The following is a 25584-nucleotide window of genomic DNA, read 5'->3' as shown; positions in this document are numbered from 1 at the left end:
CTTTTTTTAAGGTTCAAAGCATTACTTACTAGAAGGTAATTTTAGAAAAAAAATAATTGCTTAGGAATATACAGTATTAAGAAGAGATAGTCACAAAACCAACCCTCCTAAGAAAATAGTTTGGGGCGGTTGATAGCACAGAAAAAGTAACAAAAATAGATAATACACGAATCTTGACAGTTCGCTAGAGTGATGGTAAAATTATTCATCTGTGTCTTCAGAAAAAAGGCTCCATAAGAACCACATAATGTATTCTTTTGAAAATACATTTAGATTATTTTAAGATCTTTTGAAGAATCACTCTAGAAGGATATAATTATCAAGTTTAAGGAATAAGTTCACTTTTTTGCATGTTATGACACGCCTAGCACTCTTTTTGTAGGTGAGTTAGTTCCATTTGCGGTAATAAAGGTTTGTTTAAATCAAGTGACTCACCTGTAAGCAGTCTATAAGAGCGGCTGGCAGCTGTTCGTCAATTGACCCCATGTCTTTGGAGAATCTGTTGAGAATACGACCTAGGAAAATAAATTCCTGCATTAGACTTTTAGAATGAAAATAAAGATTCACATCAGAAGGCAAGCAAGGGTTTAATTCAATGTCAAAATTCATAAGTTGCCAGAATAGTATCATTAACAAGGGAAAGAGTGATGCAATAGGGGAAAAATAGGATTAAATGTCAAAAAAATGTGTCAAAATGTTCCGATAATTAAATCACTATCATGGATTTAGAACATTCCTCCTAGCCAAGATTAAAGTTTTTAGTTAGAGCACTTACCAGAGGAGTTAGTGTTGAAGAAGTGCATGGTGGCGCGAGTGATGGAGTTGAACATGGTGTCATGCAGACGACGGGACGCTCGCATACACAGGTAGAAGAAGAGATAAGAACGGAACAACGTGACGATCACAGTAGCTGCAGTAATGGCGGAGAACACATATACACACATATCTCTAGTGAGCGGCAGACCTGCAAAGTATACAGCTGAGGTTAGAATATATGCTACCATAAAAGTCTAACAAATTAGGGAATAGAATACCCAAAACCGGTATCTCATTATTTTACACATTCAATAATTGAGCTTGAGTATAACGTCTTTATGATAAATAAGCCCCCCTTGACCGGCACATTTGGCAAAATTTATGGGATAACAAGTCTTAATTAATTGTCAGTGTTAAGTGTTGGTGTTATTATGTCATGAACTACCGTATTCTGAATTAAAATACAATACTCCAGAATAAATATTTGGCTGTATTTTTTTAAAAGTGTTACCTCACTTTTAAATTTACAAAAGAACATAAAAATTTACCTGATTACTATTAATGGATTTTCTTCTTGCTCTTTATTTTAGCTGTCAGTCTGTGTTATCCTCACAATAGAGGTTGTTTAAGGACGTTGATCATTTATCTGACATGTTCGATGACTAGGCAACAGCCAAAATCCCGATTGTGTCATGTTAATAAGTATCTGTGTAGTTGAGCCACTTATCGGAATCAGAGGGTTGCCAGTTCAATGTTAGGGAAAGGCGGCAGCTTTTTGATGGTTCTAAACTGGACCTATGATCTTTGGACTTTTAAGTAAACACAGTAAATGGTCTTGAATAAGAAACAAATAGTCTGTCAGGAACAATGCAACTCAACTCTCATCATGCAATTGGGTTTATTTTATGGTTTATTTTTGGGTGTTTATTTTCTAAAGAACAAAATTTTAGAGATTAATTAACCAAGTTTCCAACATACTCAAGAGTGTGGTCTCTGTAGTGTTGGTAGCAGTGCTTGGCAGCATTGTTGTAGTCATAAAGCTGGCGTTGGCAACCTGTAGAAGGGGTTGGGCTAGAGACTGCTGTAGTGGCTGGGCAATGGATGAGGCACTCTCAGACTTAACGTATCCGTACTCTTCCAAGTTAACCCTGTACAAATCAACCAAAAAAAAAACTTTTTTTTATTTATTTAAGGACAGTGGCTATTTTTAATTGGGGAGAAGGTCCTAAGCCCTTGTCTTTTTACTATCTGAAAACATGTAGTTGGAAGTCATGATCAAATGTTGACTGAGATAACAAGGCCTGCCAAGCCTAAAATCCAAAAGATAGAGGAAGATCTGTTAACTACCTACACAATTCTTACATAGTTACATTAAACTATTCAACTTACCAATATGTGATCCAGTAGTCCCCACCACTGGCTAACAGTTGAGTCAATACAGCAGTTGCCAGAAAGAACATGAGCATACAACAGTTGCCTCCTGACTTCATGTAGGTCTTGTATACTCTGCCACTGACTGTACCCTTGGACCTCATCTCTGCTATCTCAGGGGGCTCATCCTGTATCTTGCCATCCTCCATGGAAGAGGCTACACTCCTTACTGACTGTAACATCACCACAACAACATGAGCACACAACAGTTGCCTCCTGACTTCATGTAGGTCTTGTATACTCTGCCACTGACTGTACCCTTAGACCTCATCTCTGCTATCTCAGGAGGCTCATCCTGTATCTTGCCATCCTCCATGGAAGAGGCTACACTCCTTACTGACTGTAACATCACCACAACAACATGAGCACACAACAGTTGCCTCCTGACTTCATGTAGGTCTTGTATACTCTGCCACTGACTGTACCCTTAGACCTCATCTCTGCTATCTCAGGAGGCTCATCCTGTATCTTGCCATCCTCCATGGAAGAGGCTACACTCCTTACTGACTGTAACATCACCACAACAACATGAGCATACAACAGTTGCCTCCTGACTTCATGTAGGTCTTGTATACTCTGCCACTGACTGTACCCTTGGACCTCATCTCTGCTATCTCAGGAGGCTCATCCTGTATCTTGCCATCCTCCATGGAAGAGGCTACACTCCTTACTGACTGTAACATCACCACAACAACATGAGCATACAACAGTTGCCTCCTAACTTCATGTAGGTCTTGTATACTCTGCCACTGACTGTACCCTTGGACCTCATCTCTGCTATCTCAGGAGGCTCATCCTGTATCTTGCCATCCTCCATGGAAGAGGCTACACTCCTTACTGACTGTAACATCACCACAACAACATGAGCATACAACAGTTGCCTCCTGACTTCATGTAGGTCTTGTATACTCTGCCACTGACTGTACCCTTAGACCTCATCTCTGCTATCTCAGGAGGCTCATCCTGTATCTTGCCATCCTCCATGGAAGAGGCTACACTCCTTACTGACTGTAACATCACCACAACAACATGAGCATACAACAGTTGCCTCCTGACTTCATGTAGGTCTTGTACACTCTGCCACTGACTGTACCCTTAGACCTCATCTCTGCTATCTCAGGAGGCTCATCCTGTATCTTGCCATCCTCCATGGAAGAGGCTACACTCCTCACTGACTGTAACAACATCACAACAGTATGAGCATACAACAGTTGCCTCCTGACTTCATGTAGGTCTTGTATACTCTGCCACTGACTGTACCCTTGGACCTCATCTCTGCTATCTCAGGAGGCTCATCCTGTATCTTGCCATCCTCCATGGAAGAGGCTACACTCCTCACTGACTGTAACATCATCACAACAATATGAGCATACAACAGTTGCCTCCTGACTTCATGTAGGTCTTGTATACTCTGCCACTGACTGTACCCTAGGACCTCATCTCTGCTATCTCAGGAGGTTCATCCTGTATCTTGCCATCCTCCATGGAAGAGGCTACACTCCGATCACTGAGTAACTTACTTAATTTTTTTTTGTTTCTTGTTTTACTTTTGGAAAATAGTAAAAAATCAAACATCTAGGAAATCACATAGAGATCTGGATAGATCTCTGTGTGATTTCCCAGCTTTGGCTGGGTATTTTCTCACATAATTCTCATGATGTTCAACTCCAAAGAACAATTTACTAGATGTATTTCCAGTTGTAGTACTTACACGAGCATTGAGTAAATCAATGTACGAGGTCAACCCTTCAGAAGCCAAGGGGATGTGATAGGAGGATGTGGTGGGGAGAGGCTGGAGAACAAGGGTTGGAGGGGAAGGAAGGGAACTGGAGGCTTCTCTAGGGGTTGGATCTGATTCATCACCATTCTCATCCTGGCTGGAAGTACAAGCACTACAGTCTACGGTGAGGGTTTAAATTGTAACTAGTAATAAATACTAGATAATCAGACTTAATAGTTAAGATGGTGTCAAATAATTACAACTCAAGACATGACAGCATAGACAAAAATAAGGGTGAGTGAAGCCCATAAATAATCTTCATAAACAAACAACTTAAGTTAAAAGCTTAGGTGTCCCAACAAATTCTGGACATCAGGTGGCAAAATTCCTGGTCGTTAAACTGAAAGGAGTGTTATATTTATTGCGTTTTTAAATTAAGTCAACTATATTATATATAACTATAGTATATTCACTAATAGAAACATGTGATGTGTAAATATTTCATAGATGAATTGACATAGAGAGAGAATCTACAGGTTTAACTTCAGCAACCAATAGTTTGCAACGATTGTTGGATAGAAATAACTTGTACAAATAGCTAAGAGCAAATGTGTAAATGAGTAAAACAATTAAATTTATAGGCAATGAGTATATTGTACATATGGAAGAATTTAAGAGCATTTAAAACAGCTAAAAGCCGCTGGCAGTTAGCAGAATTTAAACCAGGACAGACGTCCTACGCCCTAACCACTAAACAATCCATACAACTAATAATTTTGATTAATAATATGCTAAATCTATCTGAACACATTACTTTTGTAGAAATTTGATGAAAACAAATGTTACCTGGATGGAAGCATGTCGTTTGTACAGGTTTCTGTTTTGATTGCCCTCTTCATTAGCCTCTTCTTCTGAATTGCTTAATCTCAAGAACTCCAAATTCCTTCCTTGCAGCTCCTGGTAGGTTCCCTCACTGTCTATGCTGCCCTGCAATGCAACAATCAAACCATATTTAACCATTTGTTACATAGCCTACATTTGCTTTTACTTATCATTCTAGGGAAACATTGGTAATTGAAACACACAGTAGCCAACGGTCCTAACTTATGCATTTTCATATTGAATCCAGCAAGTCTTAACCAATATAGCTAGGGTAGGTAAATAGCAGCTAGGACAGTAAATTTTGATTCCTTCATATAATTTATAAATCAGCAAAATGTAAAACATTACAGTTAGTTGTCAACAATGTCATTGACTTTGTATGCAACAAGAACCATCATTGATAACGATATGACACAATTATGATCCTTACAAATGGATAGCTAGTGATTTATTTAATTTCAAATAGAGATTTGATATACAGTACATAACAAGGCAACATTTCCCTACCTTAGGTAAACTTCATACTATATACTTACATTATTCATCACAACTACGTGATCGACCAAGCCCAGGTACTGGATTTGATGCGTAATCAAAATTACTGTCTTCTTCCTCAAGTAGCCTGTAAAAAATATAAAAGCATTTCTATCCCATTCAACAACACATTACATACTTCAAACAGTTCATCAAACACAGTAACTAAGTGGTGTTGTCTTGAGGTTAAAAGCCAAGAATAATAATTTTGTGACTCCTGACTTGCCCATGTAACACTGTTTCAGTATTTCTATTTCTTTAGACCACCCCACAAGCAGGTAGGTCTAAGGTGGTAATTTAAGTAAAAAAAAACTTTAAGCACTCAAGCAAAGTTACATACTTACTGTAAAGTAGAAAAATGTCGTTCACATAGAACACAGACTAAATTGTATATTAATTATATTAAAATGTTCAAATTTACACTATGATTAAAATTGTTTTTTTTTCACCTGTGACACAATCTTCAAACAGATGTTTCCCTACATGAGTGTCCACAGCTGACAGAGGGTCATCTAGTAGATACACATCTGCATCCTTGTACACTGCCCTGCAAATCATACACAGGGTTACTTTCAAATGGTTTGCAGTAACTTGAAAGATCAGAAGATAATATTATCAATAGGTCTTAGAGCCTGGTTGTTTAAGAAGGGTAGGACTACAATATAATTAATTTCATGAAGCAATAAAGAAACTCTTCGCTAGGAAGATCTAAAAAGTAAAAAAGGTTCTGATGTTTTAAGGACAGCTAGAATCACTGGGTCTGTCGTTTTAACCGTACTGCTTAATGAATATGGAGTTGAGTACAAGAAGATACTGACCTGGCCAAGTTGATGCGAGCTCGTTGTCCTCCGCTCAGTGACACCCCTCTCTCTCCTACAATGGTCTTGTCTCCGTACGGGAACTGTTCAAAATCAGCCTTCAGAGCACACACTCGCACCACCTGGCGATACCTGTGACAAGACAACAAAATTTCATTCACAAATAATGGTCCACAGATTGAGAAATATATAAAATAACATTAGTAAGATTACACCAGAAGTAAGGCCACACTAATCTACAAGGCCAACACACCTCAATTGTCTTTCAATTCTTTTTCGAATACATAAAGTAGCCAAAGCAGAAATAACACAAGTAAATACACAGCCCTGAGAGGTTCAGAATAGCTGTGAATGATAGAGACTCAAATTTAATAAAAATAAATTACTCTAAATTTTGTTTATTAGATTTTATGATAAAATTTTACTAGTTTGTGATAATAAAATATATATTTTCGAATGAAAAAGTTGTAAACGTTTGGGAAAATAACCAATCTTAAAATCTAGTCATGATGATGGCTAATAAAGAAACTCCAAATACTGATTTTGAGAGCATCAGGAAGCAAGGGGGTGTAGAGGAAGTGATTTAATTAGGTTGTGATTGTATGAACTACGACGGTAGACATTCATTGTCTCGCTAGACATACAATCCTCAGACATACAATCCTCAAGCATTTTAATGTACTTTCATTATCCCCTAAATTAACCCCATTTAAAAAATCTACATTTCAACAGCCACGAATAACAAAAAGTTAATAAATCTAGCTTTACACACAATACCTACCTTTCTCTGTCGTAGGGTGAGCCAAACAATATATTCTGACGGACGCTACCAGCAAACAGCCACGGTTCTTGACTGGCGTAGGACACGTTCTCTGGTATAGACACACTCCCTGTCTTGAGAGGCAGTTCTCCCAACAACGCATGCAGCAGTGACGTCTGCAACCCACCACTGACTGCTTAGGTTTCAATACATTCAACAGACCAAGTGAGACACCACACTAGATCTACAATCAACATGTCTAGGACACATTCTCTGGTATAGACACGCTCCCTGTCTTGAGAGGCAGTTCTCCCAAAAACGCATGCAGCAGTGACGTCTGCAACCCACCACTGACTGCTTAGGTTTCAATACATTCAACAGACCAAGTGAGACACCACACTAGATCTACAATCAACATGTCTAGGACACATTCTCTGGTATAGACACGCTCCCTGTCTTGAGAGGCAGTTCTCCCAACAACGCATGCAGCAGTGATGTCTGCAACCCACCACTGACTGCTTAGGTTTCAATACATTCAACAGACCGAGTGAGACACCACACTAGGTCTACTATCGATTTGGTTTAGCACAAATATTTAAGCTTTTATTTTGTGTGTCTATAACCTACAATATTGCAACATTTCATTTTGTAAGTGGAATTACCTATACCATTTTGCAGGGAGCATTTAGAAACATGTTCACTGTCGCCTGTATTTCATTGTTATTTTAAATTGCATCATGTTACCAAAAAGCATCATAAATTCATGGCTCTTATGACAGGGAAAGGAGTTCTTATTATTTATTACAGTCAAAGGAATTTTTGTTAGTTAATTTGAAAATTACTGGTCGTATAAACTCAATTTAGCAGTAATTACTCCTAAATATGTATTTTTTCAAATATACACTTTGCAACATTTAAAGAAAATGAAAGTGACAGGTTCAGTTGTACCAACACCAACACCAGTTAGCAATACCTTGCCGCTGCCCACAGGCCCGATGATGGCCGTGAGCTTCCCAGGAACAACTCGCAGATTGATGTGGCTCAAACTGTCGTCTGCAACCTCAGGAGTCCATCGTGCCGTCGCGTTGGTCACAGTGATGCCCTCGTCTGCCGCCACCTTTGTCCTTGCGTCCTCTCTGGGCGCTCGGAATATTGGCTCCACTTCCTCGTCCTTCTCTGACTTTGTCCCGTTGGCCTTCATAATCTCTGGAGCTTGCTGTAGAGTGGTCTCGTCGTAGTTGAGGAATGTCTGTTGAAAAGTATATTTAATTAAAATCTGGTTTCAATAAAAAGTAGTTTAATCAGATTTATAAATTACTAAGATATTTGTATAAGACAACATTCATTCGCATCTGAAAGTTGTAACCTATTTTGGACTTAAAAATAAAATCAATGAACTTTAATTGAGCCATTGACATCTCACCATTGTTGATGTAAATTAAGAATTCCAGTTGAATACTCCAACTGTTTAACCAAGACAAACTGATTGGATAACTTAATGTAAACTATAGTATATTTATGTCATATCAACTAACACAATAACAAAAATAAATGGGGAAAATTTACTTTTAGATGTTACCACGCATTGTGAATAGCTCATCAAACTATGTTTTACATTTTTTGATGGCTTCATCTGTTCCATATAGATGAGATGTCTACTTCATTATCCAAGAGCCAGCTTCTATAAAAATCTATTGATCATTTCACTACCAGTGTGAATGTTTAATCTTCCAAACACTAAAGGAAATATGGACCTTTTGAGCAATTTTTCCCTCATTCAATTTTGAGCCGTGACTATTTCCACCGGGCGAATGTCACAACTCATGATCAATGGTTCAAGTGTTTTTTTTATAGTAGGCTAGTTCAGTGTTTCTCACTCCACGACCCCGAACAAGGCTGTGGGTTTTGTTCTTATTACTCCCACCGCCAAGCACTTCAGAGGTTGCGTGACAATCAACTAGTTAACCTCGCTGACATTTTTCCATCGTTTTACATCGCCCTTTTGGCACATGTTTTATGCAAAATCAATTAAGTTTTTTAATTTGTGCTTAGTCTGCGAGGTTATGGAGTAGTTCAAGTGCGCCACGCGCGCCTTTTGGGGCCTGTGAGGAGGACATGAAGCAGACCCGAGCTATTTTGGTGGAGAGGAAGTTTGTTTCGCCTTGCTGTCTCTGGGATTATGGCCTGCCTCTCCGTTCTGCTCGTTTTCCCCTCCCGTGCTGCTCGCCTAGGAGATGGACCTTCTACTGGTAGCAGAGAAGCTTTTCCTACTTGGGGCCAATCTTTTGGACTTTGGGATGCCCCCTCTCTGCCCAGTTTCATCGCCCCTCCACCTAGTGACTGAGATGCCCTAGACAGTTACCGCCTAGTTACCGCAAGTTACTACTGTTGTTATTTAGTGTCATTTATTGTTGATTAATTTTTAGATGTTTATATCAAGATTTAAAGCCTATTCATTGTTATTCCTTTTAAATTTTAAATTCATTAGCCTATTTGTTGATATTTTAAATTTTATTAATTTTTTTTACATATTCTATTAAATTTCAATTTTGGGGCCCCTAAATTTTCTATAGTTACCATGAAATGAATTTATTAAAAGAGTCATTAGATATTTCATTGTTGTAATTTGTTAATTTAAAGGTTAAAACTGATTAAATTTACTTTGACTGAAATTAACCTATTTTGAATTTTTTTAAATTAATGTTTGTAAGTGAGTAGGTCAGAGTGGTATCAAAATTTTTTAAAGTTTTATTGAGAGTATTTAATTCATGTATTATTGTTAATTATTGTTGTGTTATTCTTTTAAATGGTTAATTACAGCTCGTTTCTCTCAAATGGCGTGTTGTTCTTGAGCCTCCATCCATGGTTCTTATTTTGTTAAGTAAAGTTTTGTGAGCCGCTCCTCGGGCCTGCGCATGGATCACGCTTCCATTTCGTTAGTCTGGGTGCAGGCGCGAGGGCATGGTTCATCTGGTAGCAGAGCGTGGTTAGTGGGTTGCGTCCTGGGTGCCTTGTCGTGAAACTTGGTTTCACGACTCGGATACTTAGAGATGCGATCACTGTCCGAGTTCTGTTTTTTGTTTTGTTTTGAAGAGCCGTGGATGGATTGGTTTCTTGGAAATGTTCTGGCCTGGCAGTTTTGGAAAAAGGTCTTGTTGTTGTTGTGGTGGGGCGTAAACACATTTTATTAGGAGCTCGCCCTTTGGCCGAGGCACCGGGTGGAATCGGTGGTAATGACTTGCATCCTTCGGGAGCAAGAGTGTCAAAAGCTTGGTCATGTGTCAAAAAAAAAAAAAAAAAAAAAAAGTTTGTGTGTACACCCCATCACACAAGTGTTAGGTGTTGTCTAGTGTATGTATCGGTGTATGTTTGTGTGTGTGTACGTTCGTGGGTCATTTGTTGTTGTTTTTTCTTGCGGTACTTGCGGTATGAATGGGCAGGTTCTTCTTTTGGGCCCCATCAGGTGCGTAGGCATCAACGTCCAGAAGCCTTAGGAATTAAATTTCTGTGTTTGTTTTGTGAAAAAATTTTGTTGGCTGTTATTTTGAGTCAAGTGCTGGTTGAGACTCGGTATGGCGTCAATTGTGCCGGAATATTTGAGGAAGCCGGAGCTGGTGTACGAGGTGCGGTCCCGGGGGGAGACTCCTGGAACTGATGTACGCACTTTGCGTACACAGTTCAGACAAATTGCTAGCATGCCTCAAGCTTGGGTTGAGTCGCTCAGTTTGGATGAGGAACTGGAGGCATGTAAAGAGAGGATGGAAGAGCTAAGTGGGGAAATTGATAGTTGGAGTAGTTTGCCTACGGGCTCAGCTAAGGGTTCTGCTATCACACAGCTGACGCACTGGCGTAAGCGTCTACTCTTGGTTTTGGGGCAACCTGAAATCCAAGATGAGGACAAGAGCTGGGTGGAAGCCAGAATTCTTGAGCTGGAAGGAATTTTGGAGAGTATTAAGGCAGGAAAGTCTGTCAAAGAGAAAGTTGAAATTTTTGAAGACAACCGTTCTTTGGAAATTTCAAACGAAGTGCCAAAGTCTGTTGTTGAAGTTGTGGCTCCAGTGGGTACCCCCCAGGCTCCGCCTACGCCAAGTACACTGCTCCCGTTGCCTGCAAATGTTCAAATGTCAAATGCAAATGTCACACCGTCCCCCTCTCACACGTCCACCTTGGCTGCGGCTACGCTGAATGTCCAGTCCCCATCTCCCTTTCCTTCTCAAGTTCATAGTTCCCCTTCCATCTCTAACTCCTTTGGCAAACTTCCCCATCCCCTTGCCTCTGTCCTGAGTGGTTTCCGGCCGGTGGACGGGTTAGATGTGAATGGTCTTTGTTTTTTTCTGGAGAGTGTTTTGCGCATGCGTGAATACCCTGGCATGTCAGACGCAACTTTGATGGAACTCATTGCTCCATACTGTCTGAAACCGTTGGGGGACAGATTGCTTGATTGTTTGCGCAGAGGCGTCACCTTTGATGTTTTCCATAAAGAAGTTTTGGAGCTTTTCATGCCCCGTCGGGTCATGGAGAAGCTGAAAGTTGAGAGAGTTTTTCGTCCTCAGCAGCCAGCCGAGTCTCTCAGCCAGTACGTGGGGGACATTCGCACGGTGGAAAGGGTCTTGCGTTTGGGGATCAGTGAGCTTGAGCTCATTGACATTGTGCTTCAGGGGTTGAAGCCTGAGGAACGCTCCCGTCTGGTTTTTGCACCACGGCCTTCATCTTTTGCGGATCTGGACAGACTTTCCATCCTTTCGAGATCTGTCCAGGACGCTGATTTTCAGAGAGACCAAGTGGCGGGGCATCTTCCCCTAGCTGGTCATCATGCTGTCGTAGCACCCGTGGGAGTGTTGAGTCCTGAACCGCCGCAGTGGCAGAGGCAACCTGTTGTTTGTTTTGGTTGTGGGCAACCAGGTCACATTCGGCGGCATTGCCGTCAAGGTGGAAATTTTGGACGTGGTCCAAAAAACTAGTTTGCTCACAGGAGGAAAAATTGCCCAATCCTTCCTGTGAGGTTGTTGGTGATAATGTAAAGGGCAATAATTCGAAAGTTTTTTCAAGTAAGTCAAAGTTTAAGTTAAAGTCAGTTAATGTTTCTGTTGCCTCCCCTTCTGGGAGTGTTGTGCCTGTGACCGAGCCTCTGCTGCGGGGGATTGCGGGCCTTGCTACCATGGGCGTGAAAGCGGCGCGCTCAACTTGCCCACGTCTCAACATCTTCATAGGTTCCACGGTGCAGAAGGCCCTAGTGGATTCTGGGTCAGCCCGTTGCCTCATTTCCTTGTCCCTTTTTGAAAAACTTGAATCGTCTGGGCTTATCAAGCAAGTTGAGCGAAAAACCCCTATCTGCTGGACTGCGTCAAATTCACCCCTTCCCATCATCTATGAAGCCCGTTTCAAGTTCAAAATTGAACATTTTTCTTGGGTTTGGAGTTTTTGGGTGGCTAAGGACCTTTGTTTCCCTGTCATTTTGGGAGCGGATTTTATCAAGCACACTGGCCTAATTTTGGATTTAGGCAGAGGTCAGTGTTTTTTCCGATTTGCGAGACGGGTATTAATATCTTTTGCTGATGAAATTGGTGGTGGTGCTGCGGTAGTCGAGCCTGAGATACCCAGCAAGCCAACAATTGATCCGTTAGGGCATCTGACTACTTGCGAGGCTGAAGCCATCAGAACCTTGTGTTCTCGTTTCCCAGATGTGCTGACGCCAAAGCTTGGAGTCACTAACCTGTTAGAGTACGAGATTCGTCTAACAGATACCCGTCCCGTTCGCTCTCACCCATACAAATTAGCTCCACCCAAAATGGAAACTCTCAGAAAAATCATTGACGAACTTCTGGAAAATGGTGTCATTGAACCTTCCCGTTCGAGCTACGCTAGTCCAGCTTTTCTCGTCCCAAAACCCAATGGCAAGTCCCGAATGGTTTTGGACTATCGCAAATTGAATGCGCAAATTGAAATCGACTCTGTGCCTCTCCCCGATTTGCATTCTGCTTTTGACTGGTTCGGTAAGGCCAAGTATTTTTCTGTTTTTGATCTGAATCAGGCCTATCATCAGATTCCTTTGAAACCTGAGTCTCGACCTCTCACTGCTTTCTGCGTTCCGTGGAATTTGTATCAGTTCACAAGAGTTCCGATGGGTCTTGCTGTGGGGGCCCAGACTCTCACCAGACTCCTTGATTCCATCTTTCATGATGTCAAGTTCAAGTTTGTGTTCAATTACCTCGACGATCTCTTGGTGTACAGTGAGAGCTTCGAAGATCACCTGATTCATCTTGAAGAAGTCATGAGTAGATTGAATAGGGCTGGCCTTACCGTGAATCCTGACAAGGTTAGTTTTGCAAAGCCGGAAATTTCGTTCCTTGGTCATCTTATCTCTCATAGAGGCGTCTGCATCGACCCCGCTAGAACCCAGGCTATCAGGGAGTTTCCTCCTCCCAGAGATGTCAAGGGTATTGCTAGGTTCATCGGCATGGTAGGTTTTTACCGACGCTTCATACCCAATGTTGCTGAATTGGCGGCTCCTCTCAATGAGCTTCGGAAGAAGGGCGCCAAGTTTGTCTGGGGTGAAGCGCAGCAGACGTCTTTTGATCTTCTCAAGGAGGCTATCATGCAGCCCCCTGTTTTGGCGATGCCGGATTTCAATCAAAACTTTGTCTTGCAAACAGATGCTTCCTCCGTCGCAATTGCGGCTGTGTTGTCACAAGAGGTGGATGGTGTTAGGCAGCCAATTGCGTACGCCTCACGCACTTTGAGTCCCTGCGAAAAGAAAAGCTCTTCTGTGTATGAACTCGAGTGTTTGGCTGTCGTGTTTGGAGTCAATAAATTCAGACGCTTTTTGGAGCACAAGGAGTTTTTATTGGAAACCGACAACCAGGCACTCTCGTGGCTTCTTGCACATCCACGCCAGCTTGGGAAAATTGGTCGTTGGGTTGTCCAAATATCGTCCCTTAAGTTCCAAGTGCAACACGTTCGAGGCACTCAGAATGTGATTGCGGACACACTATCTAGGATGTACCATTCACCCGACGATCCTCCTTCTGACCAAGAGCAACCGGGTTGTGCCGTGCTCTTGGAGTTTCCTCTCGCCTTTTCTGATTTCATTCCCCATCAGCTGAAGGATCCTGAGCTGGCAAAGATCATTGGTGAGCTTCAAAATGGGGGAGCCCACCCCCCATATTTTCTGTCCCAGGGTGCCCTTTGCTGTCGCGCTCGGCAGCGAGGTAAACCTAAAGTTGTGCTGCCTAGTCTTCTAATCCCTATGGTCTTTGAGTATTTTCATTCTTCTCCTGTGGGTGGGCATCTAGGTATCCACAAGACCATTGCGAAGGTTAGGGAAATGTTCATCTGGAAGGGTATGGATCGGGATCTTGCTGCTAGGGTGCGTTCTTGTCAAACGTGCTCACTGAGCAAGCCCGCTCAAAACTCTAAGTTTGGTTTGTTGTCATCTGAGGTGGCGGAAAGACCTTTGGAGAAGGTTTTCATTGACTATGTAGGGCCTCTCCCGCGTAGCAAGTCAGGAAATAAGTTCCTACTTGTTTGTGTGGATGCCTTCTCCAAGTTTTGTTGGCTTTTTCCCTTAAGGAATGCCACTGCACAGCTCACCGTGCAGGTACTTCGAACACACCTCTTCCAACATTTTGGAATACCCGCCACCATTGTTTCCGACAACGGAACACAGTTTGTTTCCCATCTGTTCAAAAGAATGTGCTTTGGGCACGGAATCCGCCATGTGACTACTTCCCCTTACTATCCACAGCCTTCTCATGCTGAAAGGTTCAATCGCAATCTTCGCTCCGCTCTCATAGCTTTCCATGCTGACAAGCAGACCACCTGGGATCAGGAACTCCCTTGGCTTCAGTTTGCTTTCAATACTGCTCACCATGAGAGTCACAAGGCGATCCCTTTCGAGCTGTTTCTAGGCTATCCGCCTAACAACCCGTTAGCGAATGTGTGGGGAATTGGCGACCTTCTGCCACCTCCTGGTGCGGCTGATGTCAAGGCAACTTGGCAAGCGGCCAGGAGAAACTTGATCAGAGCTAGGGAATTGGTCCGGAGGAAGCACAATCGTGGTAGAGTAGACAACCCTTTCCAGGTGGGGGATTTGGTGTTTTGTAAAGCTCATCCAGCCAGTTCGGCTGTGGACAAGAGAGCTGCAAAGTTGTGTCATCGGTGGTCAGGTCCCCACCGCATCCTGAGGTTTTTGACGCCTGTCACGGCGGAGCTTGGAGATCCGCGGACTGGAAAAGTGTTCCGGAGGGCGCACATTTCTCATCTCAAGCCCTTCCGCGGAACTCTTCCGTAGGCAATTTTCTTTCCTCTTGTGTCTGGGTGGGAAGTGCACTGGGCCAGAGAACCTGATCACTTCTCCTGTCCCCTGTGTTCTGCGAAGGAATTTCCCTCACAAAATTTTCCAGCTCTGGCCAGAGCAAACCCTGGGGGTGAGTTTTCCCCTCAGTTTGGAAGTCCCTTGGCGTTCCCCACCACAGACACCTGAGTTGTCTTTCAGGTCAATTTCTTTTCAGGAAGTGGGGGAGAGGCTTGTTTGTTTGTCCCTTTTGGAGAGGAGTGTCCTCTTTTGGGGAGGGAGGTTGAGCCGTGACTATTTCCACCGGGCGAATGTCACGACTCATGATCAATGGTTCAAGTGTTTTTTTTATAGTAGGCTAGTTCAGTGTTTCTCACTCCACGACCCCGAACAAGGCTGTGGGTTTTGTTCTTATTACTCCCACCGCCAAGCACTTCAGAGGTTGCGTGACAATCAACTAGTTAACCTCGCTGACATTTTTCCATCGTTTTACATCGCCCTTTTGGCACATGTTTTATGCAAAATCAATTAAGTTTTTTAATTTGTGCTTAGTCTGCGAGGTTATGGAGTAGTTCAAGTGCGCCACGCGCGCCTTTTGGGGCCTGTGAGGAGGACATGAAGCAGACCCGAGCTATTTTGGTGGAGAGGAAGTTTGTTTCGCCTTGCTGTCTCTGGGATTATGGCCTGCCTCTCCGTTCTGCTCGTTTTCCCCTCCCGTGCTGCTCGCCTAGGAGATGGACCTTCTACTGGTAGCAGAGAAGCTTTTCCTACTTGGGGCCAATCTTTTGGACTTTGGGATGCCCCCTCTCTGCCCAGTTTCATCGCCCCTCCACCTAGTGACTGAGATGCCCTAGACAGTTACCGCCTAGTTACCGCAAGTTACTACTGTTGTTATTTAGTGTCATTTATTGTTGATTAATTTTTAGATGTTTATATCAAGATTTAAAGCCTATTCATTGTTATTCCTTTTAAATTTTAAATTCATTAGCCTATTTGTTGATATTTTAAATTTTATTAATTTTTTTTACATATTCTATTAAATTTCAATTTTGGGGCCCCTAAATTTTCTATAGTTACCATGAAATGAATTTATTAAAAGAGTCATTAGATATTTCATTGTTGTAATTTGTTAATTTAAAGGTTAAAACTGATTAAATTTACTTTGACTGAAATTAGCCTATTTTGAATTTTTTTAAATTAATGTTTGTAAGTGAGTAGGTCAGAGTGGTATCAAAATTTTTTAAAGTTTTATTGAGAGTATTTAATTCATGTATTATTGTTAATTATTGTTGTGTTATTCTTTTAAATGGTTAATTACAGCTCGTTTCTCTCAAATGGCGTGTTGTTCTTGAGCCTCCATCCATGGTTCTTATTTTGTTAAGTAAAGTTTTGTGAGCCGCTCCTCGGGCCTGCGCATGGATCACGCTTCCATTTCGTTAGTCTGGGTGCAGGCGCGAGGGCATGGTTCAATTTTTAAATTGTTCTAGTATCTTTTGTCATTTCTGAAAACATTTTAGAGAATCTACACTGGTGAAAGCAGAGTTTGAAGTACCTGGAGTCGTTTGATAGAGATGAGTACTTCTGCTACTTGTCCGATACCTTGAGGGAAGAACACAGTCATGGTCTGTCTCAATACATTGAAGTATGAAGTGACGACAAAAACCTGCAATTAGAGAATATAAGCATTAGTTTGCAAACTACTTACACATGATGGTTATGGTTTTTGCAATCAACTAAAATGAATCCAACAATATATTTTGTTAAACTCTAAGAAAACTAAGCAAGTGATTTTAAAAACCCCATAACAATTTAAAGACATTGAATAAGAGTTAAAAAGAATAATCATTTAAATACCATATTTAAAAATATTACAAAGAGGCACATCCAAATCTATCATCAAATATAACCTGGATCCCTGGATGATATTCCGCTTAATAATTTATTGTAAACTCAAATTAAGGTAAAAGAAATTAAAAGAGACAAAAGACCAATAACTATCATTGTCATCATTAAGTGTAGCTGCACAGATAAAGTACACTTGCCTTTTCAGCGTTGATGGCGTTGCCCATTAGAATGTAAACGAAAATACTGACAAAGATGGCGACTCTGGAGTGGAAGATGATGAAAGACAGCAGAAGTCCTCTGATGTAGGAGGCTCCTCTAATCTCTTTGATTTCTCGCCTGATAACATTCAACAATTGGTCAACATTTGAAAGAAACAACAAGACAAGAGCTAGTAACTAAAAACTAAAACAACTATAGCTAAAAATCATAGAAAAATTCAAATGCAAACCTGTGATTATAAAACATTTATAATTCATTGTTGTTGGGTACGAAGACTACTTTCTTTCCTTAGAACATCATCGGGTCATTTTGTATTGTAAATGGGTACAAACCTCAAATGATTGGTTCCATAATACAAAAGAATACAGCAATCCAGTTATGCCAAACATTCAATATCAGAATTGCACAACTACACTATAAGAACTATACATAATAAGAACATGAATATAGTTGAAGTATTAACAAAGAGTTTTAAGCTTGATGTTAAAGACGAATTCACCATCTACAGATCTAAAAAACTCGACACATGTATAACATTTGTAATGAACAGTCATGTTTTCAGTTAAATATTATTTTAATACATATATTGACAAGTAACAAATAAAAGAAGTATAAAATAAGAAGAACAAAAAAACTGAAATACAGGTGGCACTGGGGAGAAGAAGAAACATCATGATTCAGTCAGTTTTATTTAGTCAGTGGCAGTGATAGACAGTGCTGACCAGTATGTACAGTTTTTATCAGTTTAAGCAATTTTATTCCATTTTATCAATATGGCAAGTTTTAATTATTGTGATTGTGATTTTGTGAGTTTTTTTTTTTTTTTATCTATTGACATACCACAATATATTATTACATTGACGATTTCGTTGCACACAAAATGACCTGATGAAGTTCTAAGGAACAGAACTAGTCGTCGTACCAACAACTGGGGTTGGATAAGGTAAGTTAATCATTTTATTTTATCAATATATAATAATTTTTAGTAGTAAAAAACTAGATGGCTAATGGTTGATCTATATGAAAAAGAAATCAAATGTTAAATATGTTTTACTATTGAACAAATCCAAAATGTTTACTGTGTAAATTAATTTAGACCAATGATAAATTGCTATAGATAGAACCTTCTTTACTATAGACAAAAATAATTAAATACAGACCGTCAGCCGTGCTGTGGTTACTATAGGTTCTGGCGCACACTGCTTGGAGTGCCATGTAGTTACGGGTACACACTGCATGGCGCTCCCAGCGGTGTACGCCAGAACCTATGGTAACCGCAGCACGGCTGACAGTCTATATTTGATTCTTTTTGTCTATGCCTATACACACTTCACAAGCAAAATAGTTGTGTAATTTTGAAACTATATTGATGATCTACACTGCTGCAATTATCTTCAAACACAGTACTTGATAACCTAACACTTGACACTTTGACAAACTCAGTAATCTGAGAATAAAGATCATAGGCCTGTACGATTGTAACAGTAGCCTAACACCTTTCTAGTTGTAGTGTTCAGTCCTTACAGTGAGTTATTAAAGTGTATAGCTTCATATATTAATATTCCTCCCAACATTAATGTTTTCCAACAGCAACAAATATTAATTAACCCTGTACATACACTATAACTGATCAACTCACTTTCTAGCCTGTGAGACAAGGTAGGCGAAGGGTTTCTCCCACGTGTACATCTTGATGACTTGTATTCCTGAGATGATCTCGTTCATCAGTCTCACTCTCTCGTCAGTCCGCAGAGCAGTTCTCATCCTCAGCCCTGACGTCATCTTGCCGAGCCAAGCTGTGGAATATAAGTAGGTTAAAAGAACCATCATCATTAACCTCATTTTTGAAACAGTAACGTCTCCTGCCTATTATAAACTGGATAAGAATGTAAAATGAGTGTAGAATGGAATATCTAAGTATGAACTTTTATTAGGAGAACATTTATTTAGGATCCCTATGATCACAAGGACAGCTTGGCCAAAGTTTCAAAATGTGCCCACTCGACTCACCACACACGACATGAAATTAAATTGATAAATCTTTTTAACAACAACTACAATTTTATGAGAAGTACTATCTTTTACGACACATCAAATATCTCTGTAACAAAAACTAGGGGGAGAAATACAGATTTAGACTCTAGCTCTCAGTGAGTTCATTCAACTACACAATACTACAAGTAAAGTAACATTACCTTGCAGAGGTATTAGAGCAAGCAGCACACATACACCGAAGACTGACGCAGGTCCTACAAAGTTCCATAGGAAGTACAGCACGACGATTGTCTCTAGCGGACCGACCCACAGGAAGTGTACGAAGATGGTGCATATGTCAAACCTGGAGACGTCGTTGGACAACAGGTTGACCACTTGACCTACTGTGGTCTGTCCTAGGGCTGTCTTGCTGAGTCTCAGGGCCTGGAAACATAATCATAAGTGATTGAGTAGATGATTGGTTATAGGGCTTGCCTTCAAATCCGAGGGTTACTAATTGATTTTGACCACGACGATTCTGAGAACCTAGATGACATTTATCATTGGGATAGGCCTATCAATTGATGATGCTGTTCAACAAAAGGTCAACATTCAAGTTCCCTCCAAAATATGTAAGAAAATGCCAAAAATATTATCTAAGTTTTCTCTACAAAATTTTAGCATCCTGGATAAATGATTTTTTATGCACTAAAAACAATTAAAGGATATAAGTTTTAATTTCTTAGTTTATATTGACTATCAATTTATATATGTAGACGTTTCGTCTATCAACGTTTCAGCAGTAGGTAGTTTTTCACACAAAGAGGATACAAACATTGATGAATTATCTAAATAGTTTTAAATTACTTGTCATCCGTACCAAATTGTAACATTCAACGTAATGAATTATCCTCTCATAGATAGCTGATGGGAACATAAAAGATGTTACAGTGTGCAATAATTTGCTCTTTCAGTTATGGTATGGTTAAAAATTTGGTATAAGATATAAAAACCATAAGCTAAAGCAACACCTGTTGTTTCATCCGTATCTTGATACTAAATTATTGAATTTACTGGCAACAACTTTAACATGAAAACTGAACATTTACTTCACAGTAGAGTATATTCAATCAAAAGTATCACATAAAATACTAAATAAAAGTTTATATTAAATCAAAGTGTAATATTTTTCTTTTAGACAAAATGATTTGAAAAAACCTCACTCATACAACAATATTTCCGAAACTAAAGAATTATAAGCATAAAACAAACTATTTAAACTTTACCTTCCTGTATATGAGCGAGCAACAGGCCACTCTTATCTTCATGCCTATGTGCATGATGCCGAGCATGTACGGATGCATGATGAACACGCTGAGTGCTGAACACATGACCACTCCTCCAGCGTAGAAGTACGCTTCATCCTTGCTCACAGTGCCACCTCCGTCACGGGTGAAGTACTCTATTAGCTTGCCAAGGAATAATGGCTGGGATACCCTGCAATAGAAGGAAACAATTAGGTCAACTTCCAGATGAAAAGTTCCTGATTCTAAATAATAATTGTCAAATACTTCAAACTCTCTTCTGGGGGTTTACCCTTCTACAGTTAATAAATTTACAACTATGATTTTATTCATCAAATACAAACAATGTTCAGCTTGCGAGTTTGCAACATTAAAAAATTCTAACCTCACGCCAGACTCTATCTTGATTCTTCCAGGGGAATACTTATATGAACCCAAAGCCCTGTAATTGTACGTTGCAAAAGATATATTTTACGGCATCACCTAGGACTTTTTCTGGACTATTTATTACCTCCTAAAACCATACTAAACAAGTATATCCATCTTATTCGTTTACTATACAAGTGTAGTACTTCTCCATATAATTACCAAAAGGTATTTGTTGTTGACAAGACACTGCTATTAGTCTACAGCTCATTGTTTGATATTTTTAGCACAAAAATTATCATCTACACAAACAAATCTTTAATACTTTTTCTCTGAAGGATAATCTAAACAAAGCATAAGAGACTTGTTTGATCTCTTGTCTATTAGTTAATTAGGTGAAAACCAGCAAATCTTGACTGGTCAAAGGTGACCACTAAATGGCAGAGTTAACATAAAAAAGTTGAATAATTGAATAAAAACATAACAATGTGTAACGAGTGACCTTGGCCTTTGTTATCATTTTTACAAGAATAATGCTGCATTATTCACTGTGTTATCACCTCTCAGCTGATTACTTTAGTTCTAATGACACGACCTTGGCCTGCATTGTATTGTTACTTTAAATATCCATTACTGACCCATATTCACAGTGTAAAGTTTAGTAGCCTAAATTTAATGGGAACACGAGTGCTTAACACGTTGAAGTGAATTGAATTTTTAAAAATGTGTAATAAACAGATGGGTAGTTGAGTGGTTTAGTGCTCTCCTAATAATCAAAAGATCTCCGGTCCAATCCTTGGAAAGGTTAGTAGCTTTTTGATGGTTCGAAACATGAACCTACTGTATTGGAACAATGGGCTTTCAATGAATGATCCTGAGTAATGAAAAAGCTAATCTTAGTCGTATGACAACAAAGTTTTAAGGACAATTTGTAATTTTATGGTGAAATTTAGGGTAAATAACCTATTCAAATTCAATGTCAATATACTATAAAAATCCACTAACATAAAGAAAAAACTAATTGCGCAATGCAAGTATTGAGGTTTAAACAAAGAATTTTCAGAGGGTAGAAAACCTTTGGTTCGTTTTTTTAGAAACATAAATAAAAATGTCAATTGCCTTAAGCACACAAAATATCTCGTAAGGGCATTTTACCTGAAGACATTCTCGACTATAGCCAAGACAAGTCCATAAGCCATCAGTTTGGGTCCGAATATTCTGAGCAGAACTCTCAACAAACTGGGCTCTCTCTTCTTTATAGCGGCTCTCTTGCACTCTTCCCTCCATTTCCTGCAAATCAAATGTAATATTCGTTTATTTTATACATCAGTTAAAACCAGTCTGCGCACAGAATAATTTAATGGGTTCTCTTAGGCATAACCTCATTGGCGAGTGGCTCATTGAAGTGTGTTATTGTTTATAAAATAATTGGCTACAGATGGTCAACTATGGTTGGCTACAGATGGTCAACTATGGTTGTGTAAGCCTATCTTGAGCGAGGTGACTACTTACTTCTCTATTCTGTCTCCCAGTACGTTGGAAGTGTGTTCCTTGAGGGGAACGTAGAGATCTTCAACTTCCAGGTCTCTTCTGTTACCTTCTCGGAACAGACCCAGCGTCCATCTGAAACCAGACGCAAACGTTGAACTGTTGAACTGAAATGAGAACTGGTACTAAATAATACCAGCCTTACAATTTGTTATCCTCAACAGCGCAACTTTGACTAATAGTATACTTAACAGAGCCGCAGCTGTGTTTAGTTGACTTTTGAACAATGTCTAAATAAACCAAACGCAAAACTTGGAATTTTTATTAAAAATAAAATTTTTAAACTAATGATGGAACCAATTACTGAGGGTTCAGGTGAAATGGGTCACTTGAAGAAGGAGATAAGACCAACAAACAAAGAGTTAAGTTTAACATTTATGGCTGAAAACAACACTTTTGTAATCATTCAACCATATTTTGTTTATATACCAAATGTAGTAAGGTTATAAAAGGTCTATTTACTTTCATATGTTAGATAAGACCTAAGCAAATTTCTTATACCTGTGGGGATGGGCCTGAGTTGTTAGCACACCATTTAATATTATGTCTTGATCCAGTTTGTTACATAAAATGTAAAATAATAGAATAATCTAACATGGAAACCGTGACTCAACCCATCAAACATACCTTAACCTCTATGACAGGTAAACTTGCCCTTGACCTTCATGTCATGGTTTTGAGTTACTGTTTGCCATCATTTTAGTGACATACACACCCAGAAAAACGTCATGGTGTTGGGTTTCTCTCTATGTTTACCATCACGGTTAGAGGGACAAAGTCACCACCCATAAAGATACCACAATTCTGTCAGTTAATATTTTTATTTTGCACTGATATACATCATGACAAGCATCATGAATATTAAACCTATTGTGTTTACCTCAGTTCTAGAACCTAATCACGAGTAAAAATTAACTTGTGAAATCTTACTTCAAATCGCTTTGGGGTTCCCATACATAAAACATAGCATTGAATACATAGGTAAACCAGGCATGAGCAAGATCAAAAGATATTTGGGGTAAAATGTTGGTGATAACAGCTCACTGATATCAGCTACCATGACTAAGGAGATAAGTGTTATTTTAAGACCACACCATGTATAATCAGTCTTTAGATAACACGAATGAGTTCAATATCTGTTTGACAACTTTGCGACATCCATGAATGATAAGGGAATATTCACAGCTGTTAACATCAGCCAGCTTGATCATAGAGATTCCTTTTTAGCGAAAGGGGTTAAGCTATTGCCGTTGGTCTCATGGTAAGACCTAGACCCAGAACCGATTTAATTGTTCGTTTTGATGTCCCAAGAGGTCAAAAACACCACCCATTTAAATTCTTAAATTTAATAAATAGATTAAAATAATTCATTTTAGAACGATAAAACCCACACTTACTTAATATGAGTTAGCGAACCAGCATGATTGGACTAAGGGAATTGGTTTATGTGGGGAAAAATTGATTGTCCCATTTTCTACCCCGTGAACATCAAATTTTGAAATTTCTTTCTAAACTGTTTTTAGAGCCTAAAGAAATAATTTAGTAAATTAAAGCATTGTTACGTGCGTTGTTAGCTCCTTAAAAAAGGTTATGGACAAAATTCCAAAAACTGCAAATTTAAAATTTTTGAGAAGTGATTTTTATGGAAACTGTTATAGATTGCTTGTTTAGGGATATATTTTGATTAAACTCGGCAAAGCTGTTAACAATTCAATAAAAACCCCTTTATTATTTTTCTGTAGCAGAAAACCTAAGAACGCATTGAAATTAAGTTTCTTTAAATTGAAAGAAAATGCATCTCACAATTTACGAGAATATTTTTATGAAATTTATTGGTAAATTAGCAAAAATAAAACTTTAATGTTCCAAGAAGTTCGGGAACATTTTTAATTTACCAGAACAAAAAAGGGCAGTTTAAATATGTAGTGATGTTAACACTTCTGCCTCTTAAGAATGCCATTTCCAAACGATGTCTTTAACAATGCTTATGTCGTTGTACCAAAAAAGAGATTCTATTGAAGAAAGACTATAAAAGAGATAACATAAAAGAGGGATTCTGGAGGACTATAAAAAGAGGAACTGCAAACGATAAATTATATGGGAAAACCATAAAGAGTTTTATGTAGGCTAGGTAATAAAAAATGAACTAACACATAGTTTCACCACGAATGTAAGCTGGTATGTCGCCTTAGAAGTTTTTTATCAGTTTACGTAATTCTAAAATTTCTAATTCGAGCCACTATTGACTGAAGATGCGTCTAGAATCTCACGTTGCTTACAACGTGAGGCGCGGGAGGGGCGTTGCCCAAAATCTCCTAATTTAAAAATATATATATCTTCGAGATAAAAAAATGTTTAAATAATAAAGCACTTAAATTATTATCGTTGAAAGAATATACATACACCATCATCAACAGGTGCCTAGTTCAAAATTGCGTAAGCGAACAAACTGGATAAAATGGTACCGTTATTCTAAAATATTCCAATAATTCCTACAGATCATGAATAAAATATATACACATTTTAGGGTAAAAAAGTAACACCCTCCCATGTATTAGGACTAATAATACACACAATATGTGCTTACCTAAAAAGCAGTTTTATGTAATATATGAACAAATTTATTTCCCTGCTGCAAGCGCCGACAAAATCGTAAACAGGGGCGAACACAGACATCAACAGCAAGGGTAGATACACCAACGGTATCCGCCGAAGATCGAAAATCAACATAACCATGGTAAATTGCACCCAAAATGAACTGGTAAAAAAAACTCTAGCATAAACGTATCAAACCAACACTGTCGGACGTATTTAAAACACAGCCAGCGGGGGACCACTGGCCACCAAACTGTAAGATAATAGGAGATCTACTAGCTCCAACTTCAAATATTGAATAAGTCTTTCGTTCACGTTGGTGAAAAATGTGTTGGACATAGGTCAAAGTGTGAATGGTTTGGAATAATTTGTCTAGACGCTATGTAAAAAGTAAAAACATAACAATGAATATCTAAACTCTTGAGAGGGATAAAAGATAGGGGTAAAAATAATTCTAATCAAACGAGGTTCAAATGTACAGAATTAAGTGTGGAATATTTTTACACATGTAGAATTTTCATTGTTTAAAGTTTACTATT

At 39.3% G+C, this 25584-nt stretch overlaps 1 protein-coding gene across 1 annotated transcript in view; it reads right to left on the bottom strand.

The window, feature by feature from the left end:
• LOC128991292 (probable multidrug resistance-associated protein lethal(2)03659) overlaps positions 1–25584 on the bottom strand; it is a 57840-nt gene that overhangs the window by 7128 nt on the left and 25128 nt on the right. Inside the window, exons 3-19 of the mRNA XM_054414062.1 lie at positions 22415–22525; positions 22058–22192; positions 20519–20729; positions 19454–19676; positions 18898–19054; positions 17237–17375; positions 16747–16857; positions 7875–8150; positions 6923–7077; positions 6142–6273; positions 5773–5870; positions 5326–5411; positions 4754–4894; positions 2146–2360; positions 1735–1904; positions 776–964; positions 436–515 (exon numbers count right to left, since the gene is read on the bottom strand). Of these exons, the coding sequence (XP_054270037.1) occupies positions 436–515; positions 776–964; positions 1735–1904; positions 2146–2360; positions 4754–4894; positions 5326–5411; positions 5773–5870; positions 6142–6273; positions 6923–7077; positions 7875–8150; positions 16747–16857; positions 17237–17375; positions 18898–19054; positions 19454–19676; positions 20519–20729; positions 22058–22192; positions 22415–22525 (2629 nt within the window). The remainder of the gene's footprint in view (positions 1–435; positions 516–775; positions 965–1734; positions 1905–2145; positions 2361–4753; positions 4895–5325; positions 5412–5772; positions 5871–6141; positions 6274–6922; positions 7078–7874; positions 8151–16746; positions 16858–17236; positions 17376–18897; positions 19055–19453; positions 19677–20518; positions 20730–22057; positions 22193–22414; positions 22526–25584) is intronic.

The sequence above is a fragment of the Macrosteles quadrilineatus genome, unplaced genomic scaffold (genome assembly GCF_028750875.1).
Source record: "Macrosteles quadrilineatus isolate MER2022 unplaced genomic scaffold, UCM_ALF_1.0 Scaffold_4__1_contigs__length_99947679, whole genome shotgun sequence".
In the NCBI taxonomy this organism is placed as follows: domain Eukaryota; kingdom Metazoa; phylum Arthropoda; class Insecta; order Hemiptera; family Cicadellidae; genus Macrosteles; species Macrosteles quadrilineatus.
Note: the sequence above shows the minus strand (reverse complement) of the source record. Positions and strands in the feature narration are given on the sequence as shown.